Consider the following 21,113-nt stretch of genomic DNA (forward strand, 5'->3'; position numbering starts at 1 on the left):
GGAGAATAAAACGGAATTGAAAACGATGTCCATTGTGTTGTGACTGTGTGTTTGTGGCGTCCTGTGTACATCCTGACCACTGTCATGGAATGGAATACATCTGAGAGGTTCAAATGAAACCATATGACTGTAATACTCCTCCTCAGCCTGTTTCCATATGGTGCTTCCTGAAAGAAGGTATTCATCCTACACAACACTACCAACCATGCTAGATGTATTCTACACTATAGGCTGCAGTTTGGAAAAGAAACTCCAGCACACCGGTGTGTGTGTGTGTGTGTGTGTCTGTGTGTGTGTGTGTGTGTGTGTGTGTGTGTGCGTGTGCGTGTGCGTGTGCGTGCGTGCGTGCGTGTGTGTGTGTGTGTGTGCAGGTATTCAGGTTCTGGCCCGTCCCTGAGGACCTGCTGCTCCAGGCCTTTGAGGATGTGTATGTGGACTGTATAGGTTATCTTGGGTTAATTCCCTTTGCAGACTGTATAGGTTCTGAATGCAGACTCTAAAGGTTATCTTGGGTTCATTCCCTCTATTGCAGACTGTTTAGGTTCTGAATGTCAACTGTATTGATAATCTTGAGTTAATTCCCTCTATTGCGGACTGTAGAGGTTCTGAATGTAGACTGTATTGGTTTTCTTGGGTTAATTCCCTCTATTGCAGACTATATGTTCTGAATGTAGACTGTATTGGTTTTCTTGGGTTAATTCCCTCTATTGCAGACTGTATAGGTTCTGAATGTAGATTGTATACATTCTTATCTTGTGGTTATTTGTTGTAGACTGTATAAGTTCTGTAAGTAGACTGTTTTGCTTCTGTATGTAAACTGTAGGCTCTTACGTTGGATTCCTTCTATTGTAGACTGTATAGCACCATACCTTGGGTTCACTTTGCAGGTTCTAGATCAACAGAAAATGGGACATTTGGAACTGGAGGAGCTCACGAGTCACAAAGTACTTAACACAGGCAGGTAGTGTGGAAGCAACATAGAGCTCCTTACAGAAAACCACAGAATCATTGGCCCGAAATCACAAATCTGTCGCATCTTGTCACTGTGTATTAACTTTAATGTGTGCTTTGATTACAGCAAGGTTGATATTACAGTACTCATGCCCTCCAGTGGTCAAAGTTTTTGACAGCTACCGACAGACAACAATCCACTCTACAAACATGATATGATGATATCTCCCAGATCAGCAATACAGTCTCTGGTTGACTACAGTATTCATTCTTAGCATATTTCAATAAAAGGTAACTTCCAGTTTGCTGGTTCCCTTCGACCAAGCAGATGCACTTACTAGTATCTAACAGATGCTCAGCTGGAGTAACGTTCAGAAAATAGTGGGTCCCCAGAATCAACGTTGAGAAACCCTGCTAAGGGGTGGCGGTAGCCTGACAGTTATAAAGGCAACTGCCATCAATAGCTCAGGATCCACCTACTGCCGTTGTGGCTTTGGGCAAGGCCCACCTTAAACTGCAGGGGCTGGCTGTTCTGTGGTGGACACCGTGCTGCTCCCAGTGTGTTGTGTGTGTGTGTTTGGTACTGTGTTAGCTAAAGGTGTGATTGTGTCTGTATAATGGATGAATAAAGATCTATTGTTCCTATGAGTTCCTCTGTGCAGGAGATGGAGGAGATGCTGTCAGCTGCTCTGGAACCTGCCAAGAATGTCTACAAAGACTTTGTTAGCATGATGACGGTGGACGACCCCAGACACACACACACGCACACACAAACACCCACACGCACACACACACACACACACACACACACACACACACACACACACACACACACACACACACACACACACACACACACACACACACACACACACACACACACACACACACACTCGTCCATGCACGCACGCACAGACACACACACACACACACACACACCTTCTGGGAATAATGAGAAATGTAACCATCATCTTGCCTAATTGTTGTATTGTTTTAGATTCAGAATCTGATACAGAATATATTGAGGTATTGTAAATGTTTGCAGTGACATCAAACATTGTTTTATCTTCATCTGTTGTGCTAGGCCATGCAGTGACACCAGATGGCGCTGTGCATCCACAAACAACATCAAAACCCCACGCTGCGCAAATCCCATAAATCACAGCAGCAATATGCTTTCATTCACATGACACCACCAGCACCCCCTATGTGCATTATCCTCAGAATGCGAAACACAAATGAATTGAATGAGACTACTCTTGAATAGGACAATAAACTCGAGCTTTTGGGGGGTTTAAATTGAATGATTGTGTAAAACCTCTCCAGTGAGTGATTTAATACTACCTTATTGCTTAGAAATATATCTTGTTTCTGTGGTAGTGGTGGTGGTGATGATGATGATAATTTTGAATGATATTCTTGATTAGGCCTAAACCTCTTTGATCCAACTATACATAGCACGCCCCTGATCCAGGTACCTTTTTAATGCATATTACTGTCTTGCAACCATCGTCTATCATAGGCTACGCATCTGTTACTACCTTACTCCCTAGTCAACATTTACCCCCTCCAAAAGTTGACATAGGAAATTAGCTGCCACCTGTCAGTCAACCAAGCATTGATACGGTATTGGTCGGCCAGTGAGGAGGGGGCAGAAAGGACCCTCCCCCAGCCAGATGTGAGCGCCACTCTCTCCAGTCTGCACCTCTGCCTTCAGATGAGCACGGAGCCTCCTGCAGTTTGCAGGCGTACAGACAGCCAGAGGAATACCACGGCTGTGCCTCTGCTCTGCCTTGGACTGTGGTGTGGGCTATAGCGCTGCAGACGCGGCGTCCCCACTGTCTCAACGTTGAGCCTGTGCGGCAGCGGCGGAATTCACTCTGCTACCGCCTTGCCTGCTGCACTCTCCCAGAGAGAGAAACCCGTCTGTACCCCCACTAAAGAAGACCGTGGATTGGAACTAATTATTGCGCCTATTGGATCAATTTGAGTGGAATTACTGTTAGGTCCTTGTTTTTCATGGTTGAATACAGTAGGCTATATGGATACCCAATCTGCGTGATATTGGTTCATGATTGAGAGGCACGCGGAGGGGCGTGGAATTAATTGACATCTATTTGGTCTTCTTGGATGTAAAACAACCGAGATTTCTTTCTCCCCACTCCTCCCTTCCCCTCTCCTCACCTTCAACATGACTTCTCTGTCTGGGGCCAAAGAGAGGTCTGTGACCAGCAGGAGCAGAAAATACGGGGTAAGTATTTCTCATTTATACTAGTATAAGTGGATTGGATGATCATATCAGTAATAATTGTGGCAACAAACAACAGTGAGTCGTGCACTACTGCTGCGCGCTCATGCATTCCAACATAGCAGTAACTGTATGCTTGCTACAGGTTTGAATGTAGGTAGGCAATTAATTACTGCGGCGAATAGGGTAGGCTATAGTTAGGGAACGCAAATATCATACTCACCTTTAGTTTTTTCTTAATGCTTTTTGCAATTTGTGTTCAAACTTTAGACCTACGTGGATTTTTCCGGCTGTGGTGCCGTTTATTAACATTAAAAAGACCGCGTATAGTGAGTTATTGTGCGTCTCCCCAATTGAAATGGTCCATTAAAGGTAGGATTGTCTTTATGGTGCTCCCAACAGATGACCGACACATCCCCGACAAAATCAGCCTCCTTCTCCCCGGAGACATGGTACAGAAAGGCCTACGAAGAGTCCCGGACCGGCAGCCGACCCGCTCCAGAGGGAGCCGGCTCTATGCCCAGCTCCACGGGCACCCCCTCCCCAGGTTCTGGCACCTCTTCCCCGGGATCCTTCTCCGGTTCCCCCGGGACCATATCTCCAGGGATTGGGACCGGTTCCCCTGGGTCTCTGGGTGGCTCGCCAGGTTTCGGTACAGGTTCACCGGGCTCTGGTAGCGGGAGCTCCCCTGGTTCTGAGAGAGAGAGGGGGATATGGTGTGAGAACTGCAATGCCCGGCTGGCGGAGCTGAAGAGACAGGCGCTGAAGCTACTGATTCCCGGACCCTACTCCAGCAAGGTAAGCCCGGCTATATGCAATGCTGCTCGGCTATAGCATCCTCTGAATCTGGCGAACTCTGCAAAGACCATCAGACATCATGGTGTACCATATTGGGAATATAGACATCTCCATATATGGCACAGGGCGTGACTGTTTTCTGTTTCCATGTAAAGGACGCATGATATGAGGAGTGAGTTGGATAATGGTAAATCTGACTACTGCCCTGTGTTGTGTTGTGTTGTGCTTGGGCTGTAGAGCCAGAGAGCCTATGGGAAAAGCTCAGTTCAAAGGCAAACAGCTTTGTGCGGGGTGCTTGTTCAATAACTGCTATTATGCCAAAACGAATATGACAATACAATTTGATTTCTTGTCCATCAGCTTCATCCAAAATGTAAATAAATTAGTTCCATTTCCTTCATTACGCATTTTTTGAGCGATTAATATAATGGATGCTTTCCATTAGGCCAATCGTTTTTTCCCGTGTCCAAGTTGGGTTATTTTCCGTTCTATTTGGCTACCTATGTATTTGTATTTTCCACCATCATAAATGAATGCTACAAATGAATTGGTGGGAGGCGCAGACCGTTTCACTGTGCAGGTGTGTGTGTGTGTATGTGTGTGTGTGTGTGTGTGTGTGTGTGTGCGCGCGCGCGCGCGCGTATGTGTGCGTAAAGAGGGTTCTCTCGCTATAGAGCACAATAGGCCTATATGCATGATTGAGCGGTTTTTTCAGCATGTTGCGGATTTTAGGGGGCCTTGCCAAGTTATCTGCATTGCCAAGCGTCTAGGTCCTGCAGAGTGACGAATGCAGCCAGCGGGGACGGTGTTAATTGGTTACAAATAGCAGCGTTCTGCGTGGCACAGCGCGCGTACTGTAAACCCAGAGCGAACAGAGGAATCGCGTCATGATCCTGGATGCTGTAAAAAGACCACGGGTCGTTAAGACCGCGGGAGGGGGGGTACTGGTGGGATCCCAATGTGCGTAATTGGCCCATTCATACACGGGTCTATTCCGAGGGGATGTAGAGTGCTTATGAACTTTTAACCTTATACTTAAACTCAATCTTTCTCTGAACCATCACCTCGTTCTAGCCCAGCCTAACCATGGTGCATAAAAGTTAGCATTTTTTTACAGCCTGATACTGTGTTTGAGAACAAGAGTGTTTTGAAGGTCTAGGGTTCTCTCCATAGTCTGCCATTCCAGTGTGGTTGTATCTACAGTACGCCCTACTGTTTGTTGACAATAGAGAAGGTTGCTCTGAGACATGGTTGCTGACCGTGGTCACCGCTGACAGGCCTATAAGCCAGGGACCAGAGCAGTCCCCAGTAGGGACACAGGGGGTGCTGTATAGCAACAGGCAGCTGGGCCGAGTTCAGTAGGCAAATGTTGTGGAATGTTGCCGATAGAAATGTCATCAATAGAGCTGACATGATCCCTTATTCCAGGGCTGCCCCAACCCTCTTCCTGGAGATCTACTGACCTGTAGGTTTTCAGTCCAACCCTCTTCCTGGAGATCTACTGACCTGTGGGTTTTCAGTCCAACCCTCTTCCTGGAGATCTACTGACCTGTAGGTTTTCAGTCCAACCCTCTTCCTGGAGATCTACTGACCTGTAGGTTTTCAGTCCAACCCTCTTCCTGGAGATCTACTGACCTGTAGGTTGTCAGTCCAACCCTAATTTAGCAGTTCTCCAGGAAGAGGGTTCAGTCCAACCCTCTTCCTGGAGATCTACTGACCTGTAGGTTGTCAGTCCAACCCTAATTTAGCAGTTCTCCAGGAAGAGGGTTGGGCAGCCCTGCCTTATTCTAAATGTCAGAGAGGGGTGTTTGTTCTACATGCTGTATTTCTATCTGAAATCAATGTTGCACAACGTTGTATCCTGCTGAACGCGCCCCCAGGAGCCTATGGAGCTGAGGAGCTCACATATCAGAACGAACAACCAGGGGTGAAGTTTCAGACAGGTGGAAAACATGCAGTGGAAACTGAACAGATTTCTATTGAAATCATAGTGGGAACTGGGAGAAACCAAAAAAATTGGGGACAATTTCACCACCTCGTGACTATAAGGTTCTATCTGCACAAAGCATAGTTCTGAGATATTGAGCATTAAAGTTTTCACATCTCAGATCGCAGAACTGTTTTGTAGTAAATTCTTCTTTCTTTAAGACAACTGGAGCTATTTGAATACATAAATGACAGAATAACAACATTTTACCAAGATCAGTCAGAGCACATCCTCAAATACGTGAAGAAATGTATTATGCTCATCAGACTAATTAATAGCTGTCATCACTGAACAACGATGTAACAACATTTAAGGTTTCTGACAGTGTTGTTTTTTTTGTTGCTATAGGCGTGCCAGAACTGCTGTCTAGACTAGCCTAGACCATACTTAAAGGGAGATTGCAAAGATGTGTTCTGATTGGTCCAAACATTTACAATTGACTTACTTTTTTTTATTTTTTTTACATCACGAACGTATAAAGAACCATCTAAAGATGTGTGGCTAACTCATTTTTGACAAAAATGGCAGATGGTCCCAAAGTCTCGACCTGCAAAATCCCTATCTAACATCTGGATCTGGACTTGAACAATGAATTGTCTTATTGATTAAGTCAATATAAATGGTACACGATGTTCGTATGAGCACTTTCTGGAAGCTGCAGGTTTAGTGAAGGGGTCATATGGAGCGTGGCATTGCAAAGGGTGGGAGAATCTCACTGTTTAGTTGTGTGTGTGTGTGTGTGTGTGTGTGTGTGTGCACATTTCTGTGTGTGTGTGTGTGAGGGTTCAGATAAAGTTAACCTTTTTCCCAGCCTCCATTACATAGTGGTAATTGACTGGAGAGTGTGGGTATGTTAGTATTATAGTGGATTACAGGGTGAACGTTTGACACTCTCCTAGTGAATTGTACTCAGCAGGTAAATGCACAGGCTTCCACATAGAATTATAATTCAAAGAACGGACATAACAGACTTTTCCATTCCGAGCAATATTGGAGGGCAGCCATGTGCGATGGGCCATTTGGAACGGCCGACACTTATCACCGTCATCATCATCGGTGTCATGATCATCATCATCATCATCATCAGCGTCGTCGTCAGCGTCATCAGCATCATTGGAGGGCAGCCATGTTGATGATTGGTGTAAAGGGACGTTGGTTGACTTTAGTTGCTGTTTGAGCTCTCTGGCTGGGCAACTTTCTCATCAGGAGAGAGATACACAACTGGAATGCTTTGATATGATTAGTTTGTATTCTCATCGTTGGGAAAGAAAAAAAGAGTACTGTTATTATGGAAGGGGCCCTGCAATAGACTAGCGTCCTCATGTCCAGGGCTGTTCTGGCTCGTACAAAGCTATTAGTGACGGGACGAGAGAGAGTTTGAGGGGCTGTTGTTTGGGCAAATCTCTGTTGTTCTGACAAGAACATGGCTGGTAGCTAGTAGGTCTCTCAGAGAAGACAAGGGACACGGGTTCTGTCCCAAATACCACCCTATTCCCTATATAGTGCACTACTTCTGACCAGAGCCCATTGGAACCTGGTCAGAAGTAGTGCACTATGTAGGGAATAGGGTGGAATTTGGGACGCGGCCACGGTGCGTCCATCACCTCTTCTGCTTCCTGTTCCCCCTCCCTATGACAGAACCAACAGACACGAGTATTGCTATGCTAATCATGACCTTCACAGAGCCACTGTAGAGAGACCTGGTTCTCAGTCTCTGCTGAGCGTCCGCACACAACACACGGGGAACAGAAACAGACACAACTCCACACAGCTGAAGAGTGCAGCAACGGAGTCCATGTTCGAAAAATGTCAGCAGGTTGCGGCGAGTGAAAGGCTCAGGGTTAGAGGGCAATGGAAAGAAGGAAAAATGAAAAAAAAGGGAAAGAGAGGGAATAAGTGTAGCCTAATTTACCTAATTTGCATGACTAGGTACAGCAGAGCAGAAAGGGGCTTTTGCCTCCACCATTCTCCCTTCCCATTCCTCCTTTCCTCCCCCTCATCTGTCTATTTCTAATGGAGGGATCTGAAATGGATGTGTTTGTTGATGTGTTTGTTAGCTGTGCTGTGGTTAAGGTTCATGACCGACCAACCGACTACAGGAGGAAAGAGGAGGAGGGCTATCAAAGAAAAACAGGGATAGACAATGTATGGGAGGAAGGAGAGAAATGTACGAACAGAGGGAGGGAAGAGGGCAAGATATGGCCTCTAGAGGGGTTATGTTAGTAATAATGGCAGAGGAGAGGGAGGAAGAGAGGGAGGGAGAGAGGGAGGGAGAGATGGAGGGAGGAGACGGGTCAGGGAAAAAGAGGTAGATGTCAGTGACACCGCATGGGAGGATTTTTATAGACATATTTGTAGCTGGAGGCTCAGAGGCACATCTGGTACCAAAGCTGAAGTCATTCAAGTCCTGGTTCCTGTGTGTGTGTGTTTGTGTGTGTGTGTGTGTGTGTGTGTGTGTGTATGCACCGTTGTGTGTGTCCCAAACCCAAATCGTAACTGGTGAGCGGTCTGTTCTTGGTTAGTCAGGTTCAGCTCAGTAAAGTGGATCAGAGTGTGTGACGTGTGTGTGTGTTTATGTGTGTGTGTTTATGTGAGCCATCAGGAATATGTACTAGAATGTACAAGTAGGAGTGTCGCTGGCTCAGATCTCGGTTTGGAGAGGTTTATCTTCTCTTACTGACTCCCCTGTAACATACAGTACCAATACCTTTCAGCACTGTTGGTAAATTACCACCTAGCCTTGTACACACGCACACGCACGCGCACGCACACGCACACACAGCATCGCTCTCGTAACCGTGGCACCCTCCGTTGCTACGGCAGCGACATATGACAGATGTGAGCTGCATACATATCTCAGTCAACGTTAATGTGCTCTTCACGCCTGTGTGTCTGTGTGTGTGTGTGTGTGTGTGCGTGCGTGTGTGTGTGTGTGTGGCGTGTGTGTGTGTGTGTGTGTATGTGTGTGTGTGTGTGTGTGTGTGTGTGTGTGTGTGTGTGTGAGCGTTAATGTCCTCTTCATGCCTCTCAGGTGGGAAAGGCATTACCATATAAAGAGGTCCCTTCGTCAATACAGCGAGAAGGGATGGATGGATGAGAAAGAAAGAGGGAGGGAGGGATGCTGATGGCGGCTGAATCGAAGAGCTTCTCATACAGACTTCTTAGTGGCTCCTTCTATATCCGTCTCTTTCCCTTTACTCTCTTTCTCACTATCACTTGCTCCCTCTCTCTTTGAAGTGTCACCCTCCACACTTCTCAACTTCTTTTTCATTTCGTCTCTCTCTCTCTCTCGCTTTTCCCCCTCTCCCCTCTTTTCTTTTTCTCTACTTTTCTCTCTCTTTTTTTCTTTCTTTCTCTGTCTGTCTCGCTCTCTCTCAATTCAATTTCAAATGAATTCAATTTCAATTCAAAGGGCTTTATTGGCATGGGAAACATATGTTTACATTGCCAAAGCCAGTGAAATAGATAAACAAAAGTGAAATAAACAATAAAACATGAACAGTAAACATTAGACTCAAAAGAACAGAGGCATTTTAAATGTTATATTATGGCAATGTACGGTGTTGTAACAATGTGCAAATAGTTCAAATACAAACCAGAAAATAAATAAACATGGGTCGTATTTACAATGGTGTTTGTTCTTCACTGGTTATCCTTTTCTTGTGGCAACAGGTCACAAATCTTGCTGCTGTGATGGCACATTGTGGTATTTCGCTAATATATATGTGGGAGTTTGTTCAAATTGGATTTGTTCTCAAATTCTTTGTGGGTCTGTGTAATCTGAGGGAAATATGTATCTCTAACATTGTAACGTGTACGTTGAGAGTCGGGAAGTACAGGGAGTGAATAATTGAATAAATAAACGAACGTGGACAAACCAAGAACCACGAGCAGCGTACAGACATGAAACAACGGAACAGAAACAATTACGCCTGGGGAAGGAACCAAAGGGAGGGACGGACATAGGGAAGGTAATCAGGCAGGTGATGAAGTCCAGGTGAGTCTGATGAGGCGCTGGTGCGCGTACTGATGGTGACAGGTGTGCGTAATAATGAGCAACCTATAGAGCCCCAGAGAGGGAGTATACTTGACAAATATGGTCATACATTTGGCAGAAGGTTAGGAAGTGCAGCTCAGTTTCCACCTCATTTTGAGGGCGGTGTGCCAGGTCTGTCAATGGCGGCCTCGCTCAATAGCAAGGCTATGCTCACAGAGTCTGTACATAGTCAAAGCTTTCCTTAATTTTGGGTCAGTCACAATGGTCAGGTATTCTGTGTACTCACTGTTTAGGTCCAAATAGCATTCAAGTTTGCTCAGTTTTTTGGTTAATTCTTTCCAATTATCTTTTAGTTTTGTCATGATTTGGTTGTGTCTAATTGTGTCGCTGTCCTGGGGCTCTGTGGGGTCTGTTTGTGAACAGAGCCCCAGGACCAGCTTGCTGAGGGAACACTTCTCTAGTTATGGAAGGTTTGGTTGTAGAACTGAACGTCTCTCTTCTGGATTTTGATAATTAGCTGGGAATCGTCCTAATTCTGCTCTGCATGCATTATCTGTGGTGTTTTACGTTGTACATGGATGTTTTTGCAGAATTCTGCATGCAGAGTCTCAATTTGGTGTTTGTCCCATTTTGTGAATTCTTGGTTGGTGAGTGGACCCCAGACCACACAACCATAAAGGGCAATGGATTCTATAACTGATTCAAGTATTTTTAGCCAGATCCTAGTTGGGATGTCAAATTTTATGTTCCTTTTGATGGCGTAGAAGGTCCATTCTTGCCTTGTCTCTCAGATCGTTCACAGCTTTGTGGAAGTTACCTGTGGTGCTGATGTTTAGGCCGAGGTATGTATAGTTTCTTGTGTGCTCTAGGGCAACGGTGTCTAGATGGAGTTTGTATTTGTGGTCCTGGCAGCTGGGCCTTTTTTGGAACACCATTATTTTTGTCTTACTATGCATAAGATTGCATTAAGTACTCTGTGTTGACTTTTGCGGTTATGCAAATGCATAAAGTATGAATTAACTCCAATACTCTGTAAGTAAGACAAGTTAGCTTATTAGGCTGTGGAACAGCAGAGGACAGGACAGGGATGGAAAACAGCCTGATATTGAATACACACAACACACACACACACACACACACACACACACACACACACACACACACACACACACACACACACACACACACACACACACACACACACACACACACACACACACACACACACACACACACACACTCTCTCTCTCTGCTGAGGGAAGTGTTTCTGTCCTCCCTAATTGTGTTATTACAGTATGAGGAGAAAACCCACACATATAATCACACTTATAATCACCCAGCAAACATGACTAATTACACACACCATGCCTCTGTCACCAGGAGCTTTAAATGAACTGGAAACTGTGTGTGTGTGTGTGTGCGTGCATATGTGTCATTCTCCTTGCCTTTCATGATAATGATGCTGCTTTGATCTTAGGTCCTTGCCCCTTTTCCTCCTTTCCCTACGATCCTTCCTTTCTCTCCTCCTTCCTCCTTCCCTCCATCTAAGTGTTATTGAATGTGTGTAATTCTGGTTTGGTTCACAAACTTTCTGACCTACTTTTAAGGCCAATTCAAACTCCTCTCTGTTAATGTTTCATGACATGAATTAAGAGTCTGCGGAGGGGCTACGAGAGGGTGTATTGGGGATGGAATTTTGGGGATGGTTTAATGATAGAAAGAGACAGATAAAAAGAGAGAGAGAGAGAGAGAGAGAGAGAGGAGAGAGAGAGAGAGAGAGAGGAGAGAGAGAGAGAGAGAGAGAGAGAGAGAGAGAGAGAGAGAGAGAGGAGAGAGAGAGAGTGGGGTTCATCCGGGACCACAAAGGGTCAGCTTGTCTACCTTATTGGTTGTGTGTTTGGGAGCATGTATCCTGCCGTGTCATTTGGAACATTGGGCCATTGCTACCATGGAAACACTGAGTGCCAGCCCCATTTCCCTTCTCAAACAAAATGACAAATATACTAATGTATTCGGAAATAAATTAAAACAAGTGGAGAAAATGTATTTTCTTCCTCTGTCCCAGCTACTGGGTTTTGCTGAACACACACACACACACACACACACACACACACACACACACACACACACACACACACACACACACACACACACACACACACACACACACACACACACACACACACACACACACACACACACACACAGACTTCCACTATTGCCTCATGTACTCTGTGTTGACTTTCGCGGTTATGCAAATGCATAAAGTATGAATTAACTCCAATAATCTGTAAGTAAAGAAAGTTAGCTTATTAGGCTGTGGAACAGCAGAGGACAGGACAGGGATGGAAAATAGCAGCTCCTTGTGTGTCTGTGTCCCAAACACTGCGGTCTCTCCCCCAGAAATGCGGACTTATTTCAAGACAGTATCTGAAATAATCAATTACAGGAGCTGATGAGCCGTGTAGACGTGTGTCTGTGTGTGTGGTTGTGTGTCTGTGTGTGTGGTTGTGTGTCTGTGTGTGTGGTTGTGGTAATGGGTGTGTGTCTGTGTGTGTGGTTGTGGGTGTGTGTCTGTGTCTGTGATTGAGTGTCTGTGTGTGTGGTTGTGGTAGTGGGTGTGTGTCTGTGTCTGTGTGTGTGGTTGTGGGTGTGTCTGTGTGTGTGGTTTTGTGCGTGTGCCTGTGTGTGTGGTTTTGTGTATGTGGTTGTGGGTGTGTCTGTGTGTGTGGCTGTGGGTGTGTGTGTGTGGCTGTGGGTGTGTGTCTGTGTGTGGGGTTGTGGGTGTGTGTCTGTGTGTGGGGTTGTGGGTGTGTGTCTGTGTGTGGGGTTGTGGGTGGATGTCTGTGTGTGGGGTTGTGGGTGTGTGTCTGTGTGTGGGGTTTTGGGTGGATGTCTGTGTGTGGGGTTGTGGGTGTGTGTCTGTGTGTGGGGTTGTGGGTGTGTGTCTGTGTGTGGGGTTGTGGGTGGATGTCTGTGTGTGTGGTTGTGGGTGTGTGTCTGTGTGTGGGGGTGTGAGTCTGTGTCTGTGTGTGGGGTTGTGGGTGTGAGTCTGTGTGTGGGGTTGTGGGTGTGTGTCTGTGTGTGTGGCTGTGGGTGTGTGTGTGTGGCTGTGGGTGTGTGTCTGTGTGTGGGGTTGTGGGTGTGTGTCTGTGTGTGTGGCTGTGGGTGTGTGTGTGTGGCTGTGGGTGTGTGTCTGTGTGTGGGGTTGTGGGTGTGTGTCTGTGTGTGGGGTTGTGGGTGGATGTCTGTGTGTGGGGTTGTAGGTGGATGTCTGTGTGTGGGGTTGTGGGTGTGTGTCTGTGTGTGGGGTTTTGGATGGATGTCTGTGTGTGGGGTTGTGGGTGGATGTCTGTGTGTGGGGTTGTGGGTGTGTGTCTGTGTGTGGGGGTGTGAGTCTGTGTCTGTGTGTGGGGTTGTGGGTGTGAGTCTGTGTGTGGGGTTGTGGGTGTGAGTCTGTGTGTGGGGTTGTGGGTGTGTGTCTGTGTGTGGGGTTGTGGGTGTGTCTGTGTGTGGGGTTGTGGGTGGATGTCTGTGTGTGGGGTTGTGGGTGGATGTCTGTGTGTGGGGTTGTGGGTGTGTGTCTGTGTGTGGGGTTTTGGATGGATGTCTGTGTGTGGGGTTGTGGGTGTGTGTCTGTGTGTAGGGTTGTGGGTGTGTGTCTGTGTGTGGGGTTGTGGGTGGATGTCTGTGTGTGGGGTTGTGGGTGTGTGTCTGTGTGTGTGGTTGTGGGTGTGTGTCTGTGTCTGTGGTTGTGTGTCTGTGTGTGTGGTTGTGGTAGTGGGTGTGTGTCTGTGTGTGTGGTTGTGGGTGTGTGGTTGTGGTAGTGGGTGTGTGTCTGTGTGTGTGGTTGTGGGTGTGTGTCTGTGTGTGTGGTTTTGTGCGTGTGTCTGTGTGTGTGGTTTTGTGTATGTGGTTGTGGGTGTGTGTCTGTGTGTGTGGCTGTGGGTGTGTGTCTGTGTGTGGGGTTGTGGGTGTGTGTCTGTGTGTGGGGTTGTGGGTGTGTGTCTGTGTGTGGGGTTGTGGGTGTGTGTCTGTGTGTGGGGTTGTGGGTGGATGTCTGTGTGTGGGGTTGTGGGTGTGTGTCTGTGTGTGGGGTTTTGGGTGGATGTCTGTGTGTGGGGTTGTGGGTGTGTGTCTGTGGGTGGGGTTGTGGGTGGGTGTCTGTGTGTGGGGTTGTGGGTGGATGTCTGTGTGTGGGGTTGTGGGTGTGTGTCTGTGTGTGGGGGTGTGAGTCTGTGTCTGTGTGTGGGGTTGTGGGTGTGAGTCTGTGTGTGGGGTTGTGGGTGTGTGTCTGTGTGTGGGGTTGTGGGTGTGAGTCTGTGTGTGGGGTTGTGGGTGTGTGTCTGTGTGTGGGGTTGTGGGTGTGAGTCTGTGTGTGGGGTTGTGGGTGTGTGTCTGTGTGTGGGGTTGTGGGTGTGTGTCTGTGTGTGGGGTTGTGGGTGGATGTCTGTGTGTGGGGTTGTGGGTGTGTGTCTGTGTGTGGGGTTGTGGGTGTGAGTCTGTGTGTGGGGTTGTGGTGTGAGTCTGTGTGTGGGGTTGTGGGTGTGTGTCTGTGTGTGGGGTTGTGGGTGTGAGTCTGTGTGTGGGGTTGTGGGTGTGTGTCTGTGTGTGGGGTTGTGGGTGTGTGTCTGTGTGTGGGGTTGTGGGTGGATGTCTGTGTGTGGGGTTGTGGGTGTGTGTCTGTGTGTGGGGTTGTGGGTGGATGTCTGTGTGTGGGGTTGTGGGTGTGAGTCTGTGTGTGGGGTTGTGGGTGTGAGTCTGTGTGTGGGGTTGTGGGTGTGTGTCTGTGTGTGGGGTTGTGGGTGGGTGTCTGTGTGTGGGGTTGTGGGTGGATATCTGTGTGTGGGGTTGTGGGTGGATATCTGTGTGTGGGGTTGTGGGTGTGTGGTTGTGGTTGTGGGTGTGAGTCTGTGTGTGGGGTTGTGGGTGTGAGTCTGTGTGTGGGGTTGTGGGTGTGTGTCTGTGTGTGTGGTTGTGGGTGTGAGTCTGTGTGTGTGACTCTCTCCATTGATTTGGGTCTGTGAGTGTACTAGTGTGTAAAGGAGAATGTGTGTGTTTCTGTAAAGCAAGTGTTTTTTCTATTTCTTTGCTTGAGGCCAAATACAGTCTTCTTAGATCAGTCTATGCACGCACACATCACACACACACACACACACACACACACACACACACACACACACACACACACACACACACACACACACACACACACACACACACACACACACACACACACACACACACACATATGCGTGCACGCTGGGCAGTGTGATTGTGTCCCAGCAGGTGAGTGTAAGCTGCTCCTACTTTGTTGGTTTAAACCAGCATGGCTGCCAGCATCCCTACAAGGTTTACCCCTCCCTCCCTCCCTCCCTCCCTCCCTCCCTCCCTCCCTCCCTCCCTCCCTCCCTCCCTCCCTCCCTCCCTCCCTCCCTCCCTCCCTCCCTCCCTCCCCCCCTCCCTCCCTCCCTCCCTCCCTCCCTCCGCCCTTCCTTCCCTGCCCCACTCTAGAGGGTGTGTGTGTGTGTGTGTGTGTGTGTGTGTGTGTGTGTGTGTGTGTGTGTGTGTGTGTTTGACATTATTTTAGATTATAATGCTGCTGTTGGGCTGTCACCCTTATTTCTGCACAGCGTGTGTGCGTGCAAAAGTATGTGGACACCCCTTAAAATTAGTGGATGTGGCTATTTCAGCCACACCCGTTGCTGGCAGGTGTATAAAATTGAGCACACCGCCATGCAATCTCCACAGACAAACATTGACAGTAGAATGGCCTTACTGAAGAGCTCAGTGACTTTCAACATGGCACCGTCATAGGATGCCACCTTTCCAAGAAGTAGGTTTGTAAAATTTCTGCCCTGCTAGAGCTGCCCCAGACAACTAAAACCGCTGTTATTGTGAAGTGGAAACGTCTAGGAGCAACAATGGCTCAGCCACGAAGTGGTAGGCCACACAAGCTCACAGAACAGAACTGCCGAGTGCTGAAGTGCGTAGCACGTACAAATAGTTTGCCCTCGGTTGCAACACTCACTACCGAGTTCCAAACTGCCTCTGGAAGCAACGTCAGCACAACAACTGTTTTGTTGGGAGCTTCATGAAATGGGTTTCCATGGCCGAGCAGCCACACACAAGCCTAAGATCACCATGTGCAATGCCAAGCGTCTGCTGGAGTGGTGTAAAGCTCGCCGCCATTGGACTCTGGAGCAGTGGAAACGCGTTCTCTGGAGGGATGAATCACGCTTCACCATCTGGGAGTCCGACGGACGAATCTGGGTTTGGCGAATGTCAGGATAACGCTACCAGCCCCAATGCATAGTGCCAACTGTAAAGTTTGGTGGAGGAGGAATAATGGTCTGGGGCGGTTTTTAATGGTTCGGGATAGGCCCCTTAGTTCCAGTGAAGGGAAATCTTAACGCTACAGCATACAATGACATTCTAGACGATTCTGTGCTTCCAACTTTGTCAACAGTTTGGCGAAAGCCCTTTCCTGTTTCAGCATGACAGTGCCCCCATGCACAAAGCGAGGTCTACACAGAAATGGTTTGTTGAGATCGGTGTGAAAGAACTTGACTGGCCTGCATAGAGCCCTGACCTCAACCCCATCGAACACCTTTGGGATGAATTGGAATGCTGACGGCGAGCCAGACTTAATCGCCCAACATCAGTGCCTGACCTCACTAACGCAATTGTGGCTGAATGGTAGCAAGTCCCCGTAGCAATGCTCCAACATCTGGTGGAAAGCCTTCCAAGAAGAGTGGAGGCTGTTATAGCAGCAAAGGTCGGAATCAACTCCATATTAATTCCCATGATTTTGGAATGAGATGTTCGGCGAGCAGGTGTCCACCTACTTTTGGCCATGTTTTGTATGTGGTGTGATTGACGTGTCTCTGTGGAGGTGTAACAGCCGGTCCAGTCAGAGACGGGTCTGGTTTCAGCTTGGTTGGTACTAGCCTTACTGGCTTACTCTACTGAATATATGACTACATGTTACGGCTTCTCTCTCCAAATAGCATATGACGTTAAACACGCATTTTCACACACACACACACACACACGCACACACACACGCACACGCACACACGCACTCTTTTCATAGGGTGCTAGACGGAGCCATGAAAACAGTACTAGTGTTGTTGTTCCCAGGCAGCCGACAGAAGATGTGTGGATGACTAAGCTGTTATTTCCAGTAGTGCTAAATGCTCCTCTGACGTTAGACTTCCTCCTCCTCTCATCTCCCCCAGCTCTCACTGACGCCGGCAAACGGTTATTTCTGAGTCGGAGGTGTTGGACGTGTCGGAGACTGGAGGAGTGTTTGTGTATGTGTGACAGAGATATAAAGGGAGGGAGAAAGGGGAGGAGGCGAGAGAGACAGACAGAGAGAGAGACAGAGACAGAGAGAGAGACAGAGAGAGACAGAGAGAGAGACAGAGAGAGAGAGAGAGAGAGAGAGAGAGAGAGAGACAGAGAGAGAGAGAGAGACAGAGAGAGACAGAGAGAGACAGAGAGAGAGACAGAGAGAGACAGAGAGAGACAGAGAGAGACAGAGAGAGAGAGAGAGAGAGAGAGACAGAGAGACAGAGAGAGAGACAGAGGACAGAGACAGAGACAGACAGAGAGAGAGACAGAGAGAGAGACAGAGACAGAGACAGAGACAGAGAGAGAGAGAACTTAAACAGTTATCGCTGTTCAGTTATGAAGGTTTGACTTGAGAGGCGAAGCTGGACCTATAGGGAACCTGATGAACTATGTTCCATGGTGGCCGGCTCAGTATTATAGCTCAAGGATGGTTGATGTCAGTACAGGGAACACACACACACACACACACACACACACACACACACACACACACACACACACACACACACACACACACACACACACACACACACACACACACACACACACACGCCCATGTTATTACACAAGTAATTACAGATTGTGGGATTTTACCTTACTGCTGTTTATACCGTATAGAACTACAATAGGCTACACCAATATACCTGTAAGTCAGTTGAAAGTAGGAGCCAGCTGAAAGTAAATGTTGAAATTACGTGTCAGTATAGATGTGCCTCTTTGGGCCTCGAAAGGGGTTGAGATAATGACAAATCATAAAAACAATGAATATTGAAATGCAGTGTTTGTGTTCAGTTCTAAGGAAAGTAACAGTAGCTTCTCTCTCTCTCTCTCTCTCTCTCTCTCTCTCTCTCTCTCTCTCTCTCGCTCTCTCTCTCTCTCTCTCTCTGTGGCGAGTTAGTGCAGGAGGCTGCTCAGCTTAAGGGGGAGGAAGGAAGAAGAGAGAACAGCTATAGGGGCTGGAGAAGAGAAGGATAGATATAGCAGCCAGCTAAGTTCACATCAGGCTGCCATAATGTACTATAGAAGCAGCTGCCCACTGGGCAAAAACTGGGTGAATCAACATTGTTTCCACCTCATTTCAACCCCCCCAAAAAATCTATGTGATGACGTTGAATCAATGTTGAAAACAAATTGTTTTTTCAAGAAGTCGTCAGCGTAAGGGCATTTTGTATTTTCTTTTAACTTAAATCCAATGACATGGTGAAATGTTTAGTTGATTTCACATTGAATTCACGTTAGTTGACGACTCAACCAAACGCAAATCAAAACTAGTCTGTACCCACAGTGGGTAGGTTCAAACTGGGGTATAATAAAGAAAATGCTACTCCCATGAAGTGCTTTATTGCTGCACCAGAATAATTTTTTTTTTGTCTACTGTATCTTTCGTCGGGTCGTCATTTTGGGCCTTAAACAGGTGAACAGACTTGAGCTGTGCGTAGGTTGCAAATAAAAATTAAAAATAAAATAAATCCCAGTTTGTCCAGAAATCCTGTTTGGAGGATTCCGGATTTCCTACTGATTTCCTCCTCATTCCGGGAATCTTCCAACCAGGTTTTTACTTAGAATGCTTGCCACAATAGCTAGGTTCAGATAGGGGCAAACATCTCTGTTCTGTTCCACTGATGATGATGATGTTAATTCCTGTTTAGTTTTTCTTTATGTTTGGTATAATAGAAGCATCTGAGTACGGAGGGTGATCAGCCTCATTGGTTTTGGGATAGTCCTAGTAAGAATAGCTTTGTGCCTCCGTGTTGTATGTGGCATAAAGGGGAGAGGGAAGGAGAGCGACGGGGTGGAGGAGAGCGATATAGGGAGAGGTTAACAAGGTAGAGAGAATGACAGGGGGGGTGCAGAGAGAGGAGAGGGAGAAAGGAGTTGAAGAAGAAACGGGAGGACAAGAAGATCTGAGAAATGACAGATTAAGAGGCAGAAAGCAGAGAAGAAGGAAATCATTTAGAGCTGACGATAGCTAAGACGTGTTATTTTCCTGCGTGCCTTTAGTTTAATTGGTAAGAAACTACTTGCACCTGGTTATAAGAGGACTGGACAGCTATGAACTATCCCAGAGTTTCACTTCAAGTTTCAGTCATTTTGTGGAATACCTTTAAGTATGCATCACGGTGTGTGTGTGTGTGTGTCCTGTTATTGGGGGGGGGGGGGGGGGAATAGAGGATACAGCTTTAAAGGTTAGAACCAGAGGCCATTACACACACTCTGGCTCTCAGAGAGCATGTTTTATGAGCTCTGTAAGTGCATTCCTGAGTTAAATGCGCAGGGGTTAAGTGTGTGTGTGTGTGTGTGTGTGTGTGTGTGTGTGTGTGTGTGTGTGTGTGTGTGTGTGTGTGTGTGTGTGTGTGTGTGTGTGTGTGTGTGTGTGTGTGTGTGTGTGTGTGTGTAACCACCTGAGTGGGAGGGGTTTGGGGGGGGGGGGCAACCACAAAAAAGTAAGAATGGATATGAGAATTGGGGGTGGGGGGAAATAGGTCGATATTAGATTTTGATGGAACTTAAATGGAAGCTGGTTGACATTTGCACTGTGATGATAGCTCATCTTTTACACAGAAAAAGGAGAGGCAGAGAGAGAGAGAAACAGAGACCGCTTCAGCAACTGGGACAGACGTAGAGACGGATCAGGAAGAGCTTTTGAATGACTTTTAGAGAACATATCTTTCTAGATAATCATCAGCATGGCTGATTTGTGTCTGCTCTCTACCTAATGTCAGGCTAATTTCTGCTTCCTTTACCCGCTGGACTGATACGATACTGCATGTTACGACTAATGGATTGGAGGTAGAAACACACAAACACACAGTGACTGACTGACTGGCTGGCTGGCTGGCTTACCGGAAGACTGGAAGACATGACGGGTTCACTTCTCTGTACCCTTCAACCTCCCCTCTGTTTCTGCAGATATGGTCAGATTTCTATCGGGAAAGATGTGTGTGTGTGTGTGTTCATGAAGACAGCTACAAGCACCCTCCCAGTTCAAATCTGACAGTTATATAACTGACATCACAGTTGCTGTGTTATTCCTAACTCTCCTCTCCTCCCTCTCTCCTCTTCCTACCTCCATCCTCCTCCTTCTCTCCTCTCCTCCGTCTCTCCTCTCCTCCCTCTCTCCTCTTCCTACCTCCATCCTCCTCCCTCTCTCCTCTCCTCCCTCTCTCCTCTTCCTACCTCCATCCTCCTCCTTCTTCCTCTCCTCTCCTCCGTCTCTCCTCTCCTCCCTCTCTCCTCTTCCTACCTCCATCCTCCCTCCCTCTCTCCTCTCCTCCCTCACTCCTCTTCCTACCTCCATCCTCCTCCCTCTGTAAGACAAATATCATTTGCTGTCCATTCGCTCTCCTCCTCAACAAACAACATCCCTCTCTAGCTCTGCTTTGATGTTCTGTTCCCTCTGTTTCCAATCTCTCTGTGAGCTAGGTTGGTAGAGGGATGGGGGGGTGGAGGGGGGAGGAGAGGAGAGAGGAGAGATTGCCTGTCTGTTCTGACCCACAACCTTTCTCTAATGGGAAACTGGCCCTTGTTAAACTTTTCCAATTACTGAGAGAAAATGTCGAGAGTGGGGCTGTTGTTTACTACGCTCTGTTATTGACAATGTGGCTTGGAGAGAGACAGGTGATAGAGGGAATAATTGGGAGATAAGTAGGGTTCTCTCTGTCACTCCCTTTTCACTTGGCTCCCTCGCTCTCGCTGACCCTGTTTACGTTTGGATTGGCTCTAATTGGATTGTTTGTGTTTCTGTGAGTGAGTGAGTGAGTGAGTGAGTGAGTGAG

At 47.3% G+C, this 21,113-nt stretch overlaps 1 protein-coding gene across 2 annotated transcripts in view; it reads left to right on the forward strand.

Annotated features, from left to right (window-relative positions):
- The first annotated feature begins 2,639 nt into the window (after positions 1–2,639).
- Positions 2,640–21,113, forward strand: part of LOC106610711 (kinesin-like protein KIF26B) — a 146,837-nt gene continuing 128,363 nt past the window's right edge. For both annotated transcript variants that reach the window (XM_014210210.3, XM_014210212.3), the window contains exons 1-2: positions 2,640–3,202; positions 3,602–3,997. In XM_014210210.3, the coding sequence (XP_014065685.3) occupies positions 3,143–3,202; positions 3,602–3,997 (456 nt within the window). In that variant the 5' untranslated portion in view covers positions 2,640–3,142. The remainder of the gene's footprint in view (positions 3,203–3,601; positions 3,998–21,113) is intronic.

The sequence above is a fragment of the Salmo salar genome, chromosome 09 (assembly GCF_965601325.2).
Source record: "Salmo salar chromosome 09, fSalSal1, whole genome shotgun sequence".
Taxonomy (NCBI): Eukaryota; Metazoa; Chordata; class Actinopteri; order Salmoniformes; family Salmonidae; genus Salmo; species Salmo salar.